The sequence below is a fragment of the Saccopteryx leptura genome, chromosome 2, assembly GCF_036850995.1.
Source record: "Saccopteryx leptura isolate mSacLep1 chromosome 2, mSacLep1_pri_phased_curated, whole genome shotgun sequence".
NCBI lineage: Eukaryota > Metazoa > Chordata > Mammalia > Chiroptera > Emballonuridae > Saccopteryx > Saccopteryx leptura.
In genome coordinates, this window is record NC_089504.1 from 12,370,930 (window position 1) to 12,378,249 (window position 7,320).

The 7,320-nt window shown below is 36.2% G+C and overlaps 1 protein-coding gene across 3 annotated transcripts in view; it reads left to right on the forward strand.

Annotated features, from left to right (window-relative positions):
* The window catches only part of RC3H2 (ring finger and CCCH-type domains 2), a 53,053-nt gene extending 47,011 nt beyond the window's left edge, over window positions 1–6,042 (forward strand). For 2 of the 3 annotated variants that reach the window (XM_066367218.1, XM_066367217.1), the window contains one exon: window positions 6–6,042. In XM_066367218.1, coding sequence (XP_066223315.1) covers window positions 6–204 — 199 coding nt within the window. In that variant the 3' untranslated portion in view covers window positions 205–6,042. The remainder of the gene's footprint in view (window positions 1–5) is intronic. The other variant, XM_066367219.1, reaches the window with a different exon arrangement.
* The last annotated feature ends 1,278 nt before the right edge of the window (window positions 6,043–7,320 follow it).

Genomic DNA, 7,320 nt, shown 5'->3' on the forward strand with positions numbered 1-7,320 from the left:
CTCAGGGAGGAGCAAAAAACAGTTCTGCCGGTAACTTCTTGCTTTAGCCAGCCACTCCCAGTGTCCATTAGCAATGCAAGTTGCCTCCCCATCACCACATCCGTCAGCGTTGGCAGCCTCATTCTGAAAACCCATGTTATGTCTGAAGAGAAAAATGACTTTTTAAAACCTGTTGTTGCAAATGGGAAGATGGTTAACAGCTGAAAGGAGATTCATCTTTCAAATTTGTGACCATACCATGGAAGCATTTACACTAGCTTTTTATATATATAATATATATTATATAATGTATATTTTTTTTAAAAAAAAGATAATACTGGGGGCATCCAGTTCCTGTGGACTCTTTGATACTTCAGGCCCTCTTGCATTAGCATTATGAAAAAAAAAAAAGAAAATTTACTTTACTAGGGTAACACGTTCACTTTCCAGAAGTGATTGGAATTTGGACATTTAACTTAAGCTTCAAGCAGCTTTTTATGAGTTTGTAGCAATCTGGTGCAGTAACTGAGCCATTTCCTATTTTAAATGGCTTCTATAGAAAATTAACAACTCAGTTATTAAACTAGCAGGATCCTACAATAATACATCTAGTGAAAGTAGAATTAATTAACTTATTTATTTCTATTTTATGTTTCACTAAGAGAAATTTCCATCTCATTCCAGCTGCTTTATTTATCTTTCTCTTGGGACTTTGCATGGACTTTTTTTTTTCTTTTCTTAGTTTGCAGAGTGGAGTTAGATGTTCTTACTATAGAATTTTGCAGGGTTATATACTAGCTTTCTTTACTGCATTATATGTAGGATTGTGGTGCAGTGCTTTTATCTGTAGCATTAAATTTTTTTTTAAATTTTCCATTTTTCAGTAATAGTTTCTGCTTTGTTAATATTTATACACAGGCTACTTGTTGAAGTAATTAATTATATAACCAAGTGCCTAAGTCTTTCAGCTGATGTACTAGATATTAAATTCTCCTAAGTTATGCAGAATCGTTTTTACAATTTTGATAAATTATGCACTAATGTAATGGCAGTTTTTTAAAATGCAGATTTAAGCCTGTCCATTATTGGATCTGATGACTTGGCAAAAGAATCAGGTGCTTTCAGCTTCCTTGAGAAAACCCTGTATGTAGCGTTTGCACTGACTAACAAGATGGTATTGCTGGGTTTTTAATTTAAACTAATTATTTTGGATGTTCATTGCATTATCTTGGTTAAATAGTGTTTATTGTTGCTTCGTGTTGGGGTTTAATTTTCCGTTTTTATTGACTGTTAGGTTGATAAGACTATGAACCATGTAATAATAGAACATTGGCTAATCTTTATTCATACTTAAAAACATGAATAATTTCTGCCCTGCTAAAATGTGACTGGAAAGTGTTTTGACTTGGCATCTGAAAGTATGCAGTATGTTCAACCAGGCATGCCTCAGATTTGTTGGAGGTATTTTATTGAAACCTAAATTTCAGTCAACATTTGAATATAAAAAGCTGGGCATTCCTTTCGGGTTACCTTACCTATAGTTTGTTTTTTCCTGTTTCTTTAAGATTAGTTTGACTTTTATTATTATTTTTTAATTAACTTCTGTGAAGTTGTTTACTCTGAAAATTGTACTGGAATATTTTAAGCCAAGCTGATCTTTCACCAGGTGTACTGTGTGTAAGGGCTTTTCCTGCTAGCAAAATGCTTCAACAGGATCATGTTATTGGTCGTCTGAGCTATTTAGTTGTTTTACAAAACCACAGCATTGTATCAGATAAGATTTTGATAAAAGTTTTGTGCACATTTCCAGGGGTGGGAGGGTTGACATTTCCCTGAAATTTCTTGATCAGAATGAGTCAAGACTGGTGTTTGATACCTGTCTTAATGAACATGCTCATAAGGTGACTGATAAGTTGTAAATATACCCGAGAAACAAAGGGGTAGTTTTGATATTCTGGTGTCAGTATGGAAGATCTTACACATTTATTTAATGCTCTAGTGTATGAAGATGTTTGTAACATAACAGCACAGTAGCCTTGACTTAGTTTCCTTTGGTTAGTACTGTACCTTTTTGCCATGGCCAGTGCTCCCTATCCCTACAAAGACATTTTATTTATTTCACTCTGTAACCTGAAATGAATAGGAACAAGAGTTTTAAACCATGTTACATTAACTTATTTCTGACGTTATAAATTAGCCTAGGATATTACAGGAACATGATTGTTATATAATTTATATCAGAACCTTTCTATAAATATGTGCTTATTACATTTGAAATGCTTCCAATGTACTTTATTTGCTGTTTGTATTTCCAAAAAAGGACATGCAAACCATAATGTCTATTTCATGGATATTTAAATAGTGAGATCTTCCATGTTGAAGGTAATGTATTTTTTTTTAAGATTTAAGAATTGCTATTTTGTTACAAAATAGAGACCTATTAACAGTTTGAGAGCTCCTTATGTGCCCTCAGGGAAAGAATCCTCTGTGCAACAGAACTACGCAAAACATCTTCAGCACGATCTGAGGGTGAATATATACTACATAAATTGATCTTGTGTATTTAATCATATCTTTTTAGTTTTAAAATTGAGATTTTGAAACTTGGTTGTGCTCTGCTGGAGGGGGTTGGGATAAACTGCTTAGGTGTTTGCCTACTTGTCCAGTGAAGTTACATTTGCATCAGTGTATGTATATACCTTACCAGCCTTACTGGTATGTCTCAGACCGTTTATATTCAAGTAATGCTTGTCTTGCAGCAGGTGATCCCATAAAACAATAACTTCCTGTTCTTAAAAACTTACTCTCATTCTCACTAACCACATAGGACTTGTTTCTGTGTTGGGATTATTCTGTATTGTATTCTTTAGGTAGTAGCCATCTTCTGTCTCTCATGGTGAGTTTAATGTGAAGTAAAGACATTGGTTCTCTGCCACTTTAGAAGAAAGCTCAGTTTATTTGACCTTTCTTTAAAATGGTAACTACTGATGTCAAAAAGGAATAAACACAAATCAGACTAAGATGTCACTTTAAAATTGGGGCATTCCCTGTCATTGACTCTTGAACCAACATGAGATGTATGTCTGTTTGAAATCAAAGGGTAGAAAGCAATAGGAGAGGAAATTTGTAATGTTGGTAACTAAACTATGTATGTTGCCTATGCTCTAGAAAAAAATAGGCTGAGGTCTGGAAAGTGGGAAATGGTGTTTTTTCGTTTGTTTTTTTCACTTATGTTTTTTGTTTTTCAGTTTCTAAGTCCCATTCTGAAGTCCATGTGTCTCATTCAGATACTGTGAATGTAGCATCAGGAGTTCTCTTTTGTGGTCTCATTTCATTTTGTAAATTCTGAGAAAGTTACATCTGTATTTCTTCTAGTTGGTACCTGAACAAAGCAGATTCCCTTGCCTTTGCTGCCATAATTTAAACTCAACACCAGTGTCATGCATGAAAGTTGTGCATTGTAATTTTCAAGACAAGGTACTTCATTGGGCCGGTAGCACTGATTTTTTCCTAGTAGCTATTTAGTCTCACAAGAGAATAATAAAAGAAACTTCCTATACTAGGACTGAAATTTCTGATTTGTTTAGACCTAGTCACTTTCACTCAAATTTCAAGTTGATGCTAAGTTCAGGGTGGGGTTTACACTACTTGGGAGTAGTGTGGTTAGCTTGCAGCAATCACTGTAAACCTACTTTTGCCCCAGTGATCAACTGTAAACCTACTTTTGCCCTTCCTGTTAAAGAAAGCACATTCCAATTTTATACACTGCCTTGAGAAAATTACAGGATGCACAGCAGTTTGTAGGAATTTAAAATTGGATCATTTAAACATTTGAACACATGTTTTAAAAACCATTTAGCTTGCTTTTTGCATTTTAGATGTTAAAGCCATGGTTGTCTTATTATCAGGGGTGGAATTTGCGATGATCAGATTCAGCATGTGATTTCAACGTTGAATCTGAATATTTCTTCCCTGGTTTGAGTCACTTTCTGAGCAAACTGTCACCAGTATTGGTAACTAATCATTAAAGGGAAAAGTTGCAATGCAACTATGTATTAGTTAACTGGAAGAACTTTTGTGTTTTAGTGAATGAAGAGTGTTGATGGGATCACTTACTGTAATTTCTACATAAGAACCCCTTCTGCAAGCAGAACAAAAATGAATATGCTCAAGGAGTATCCCATTTCTGGGTCAATTGAGTAATTTGCTAGTTACTCCTTTTTACTAGCGGTTTCTTTGTATCCCTTTGCTGGCAAGGGAATACAAGAGGTCAAGGCCACTGATCATAACACTCCACATTTGACTGGAGTCTTGTTTTTACTCCAAGAGCTGTTATTACGCCCCAAGTCCAAATTGGTGTTTTTGTTTTGTTTTTAAATAAAAATTTTAAAATATCTTCAAACCATTGGAACACAGACACTGGCTGCACTTAGTACTGCCAAAAGCCAAGGTCATTTGCATATATTCCATCGATCTGTCAAGAATTAGGCCTCACGTTATAACCCAAGGCATGGAAGTGCATGCATTCTCTTAGCTGGGCAAACAATTATACTGTAGTTGTGATACAACACATGTGGCTTTTATTTGTACTGCACATATCCACTGTATAGCCACTTGGGAGTATCGTGGTTAGCTTGCAGCAACTGCTGTCTGCATATATACTGTTTATTGCATATTCTTTTCCCTGGAAGTGAAAGAGAAATGTTTTTCTTGTTGCATTGATTACATTTTATAAACTTGCTTAGCTGGAAAGTTTGGGAAAAGAGGCCTGTTTGTCAATTGTACAACCGATTGTGAAGCTCTAGTGTGAATATTTTTACGTCTGTATTAGACATTTTCTTTGCAAATCTATTGTTCGATTGAAATGTAAATGAAATTAAAGATGGTGTACACCCATCATGTAAAAAGCAGGCACCATCTCTAAGATGGATTTAATGCTCATTTTTAAGGCATATACTCAGCTTCTATTTAAAACTATAATTTAAAATAATTCTGTACAATGAAATGGGGAGTATATATGGGAATAAATTCTATTCCATTTATTTCAATTTGAATTTCCAAATTGTAATGTTTCCCTTTGTGCTATAGGAATAGGATGAAATGGGGAAGGCTAGGACTTAAAGGCCTGTCTGTGGGGGGAGGGCAGAGGAGGAACAATGAGGGCTGTGATGGTAGTGAATAGCAAAGAGTGAATTCTGTGTGTTTTTGCTGTAGGACTGAAGTGAGATATTAGCTTTGGCTGTTCACAGAATAGAGCATCATGATTTTCAGTGTTTGAGAGAAAACTGATGGAAAAAGTTTGCAGTACTTGACATGTATTTGCATGCACAAAATAAAATTATTTGTCTACCTTAAAAGTCGTTTAGTGTCAATATTAAGTTTATGGCGCATTTTAGTTATCTTGATATCCTTGGTATATTTTTTGGTTTAGCTGAGCTACCAGATAGTTCTTAAGTTGAGATTTCTACATGTATATACATCATTAAGAATGATCTGAAAGAAATGAATAGGCCAGAGAGGGTGAAATATTCCTTAATTTGGTCAGTCATGTCAGTCAGTGCGAGATGAGGACAAAGATAATACTGACAGTCCAAAATAGTGAACACAGAGTATTTTTCCTAGTGAGAAAATAGGACAAATACACAAATAATTAATGCAAAGTAATGTGTCAGAGACATGTGAAGACGGTTATGTGGAATCTCAGAATATGAACAGAAAGTGTCCTGAGTGAATTTAGACACCCATTTTCACTGGGCCTTGAGTAGTTTTACTCATTCACTCAGTTGAATATCCTTGGTATATTTTTTTAGCTCCTGTCTGTGCTCGTCATCAAGGTTAAAGGTTAATGAAACAAGAGCCCTTTCTCTAGAAGCTTAGTGTGGAAAAGGAAAAAACCAATCCAAATCATCAGCACAGTGAGCTATGGTTCTAATGTAGGGTGTGGAAACTCCAGTGAAGAAATTATGAGGCAGTAGTGGTGGTGAGCTGGAAGGGTGCTTTGAAAAATGACCTCTGGCTAGACTTTGAAGGCTGAGTAGTATTTCAACAAGCAGAGATAAAAGGGAGAAAACACAGCCCTTCACTGTCATTATGATGATCCCTTTTTATATTTGAGATGTTATCTTGCCCAAGACCTTGAAACTAGAAAGTAGAATTAGAATTCTGATTCAAGTTTGCCCTTGCTCTCCGTCCCAAAGGGGGTGGTGGTGGTGGTGGTTGGAACTTATTCTAGCCATAAATGTAACTATGGAAGGAATGTTTAAGGAGTAGCTTACCTCTTAGGGCACTTAATAGTTCCAGACACAGTTCTGAGTGCTGTAGGTGAATTACAATGTAGCACCATTATTGTCACCATTTTACAGGTGAGAAAACTGAGGCAGAGTCCTTAGAGAATTTGCCTAGGGTCATACAGCTAGATGAGGTAAGTAGGCACCTCAGTGAAGGAAATTGAATATCACACTAAAGACACTATTAGGGAGCCTTGGGAGTTAGATGATCTGGGTTTTAGAAAGATCACTTTGGCAGTAATATGAGCTGAAGCTGGAGAAAGACCATCAAGGAGGCCAGGTCAGTCTGGGTTAGAGGTGTACAGCATGGCCAAAGCGAGGAGGGAGGAAGAGATGGCTTTGAAAAGGAGAGAGCAATTGTTGGGATTAGTTGTAGAGAAAGTATATTAGATGTCTACACATTATAGCGGGTTAAATTTGGCTTAGAATCCCAGACCTCATTGCTGAGAACAGACTGATTTTTGTGGAACATAATCTTGTATATTTGTGAAACATGTAACCCTGTACTGACCAACTGAGAGATCAGGAAAAAGTGGAAGAACCATGGATAATTGACCCAGGCGAAAGAGAGGCAACTTAAATGAAGGAAATGGAATTCCAGGAAGGTTTTATTTCCTTTATAGTTAATATTGGAGTAATTATCATGCAGAGACTACAATTTTTTTTTTTTGTAATGGAAAACTCCATAGTGCAGTGGCCCAACCTGCACATTACAATCACCTCAGGATATTTTAAAAACCCCAAAGCCCAGATCCATTAAATCACAGTATGTAGAGGTGTGGGACCAGGCACCAGTACGTTGAAACTCCTTAGGTGCTTCCAATGTGCAGAACAGTTTGGGAACCACTGCCATAATGAATGTCCAGTAAAAGGGTTTGGGGCCTGCCTTTGTCCAAATGCATCAAAAACATCCACTGTCAAATGTTCAGGTCCACAGAGTTTTCAGAGACTAATGCAACAAATACATATTTTTGAGAATCTACTATATTCTAGGCAATAGGGATACAGGGCTGAACTAGTCCCTAACTTCATGAAACTTGGGAGTTGGAGGGAC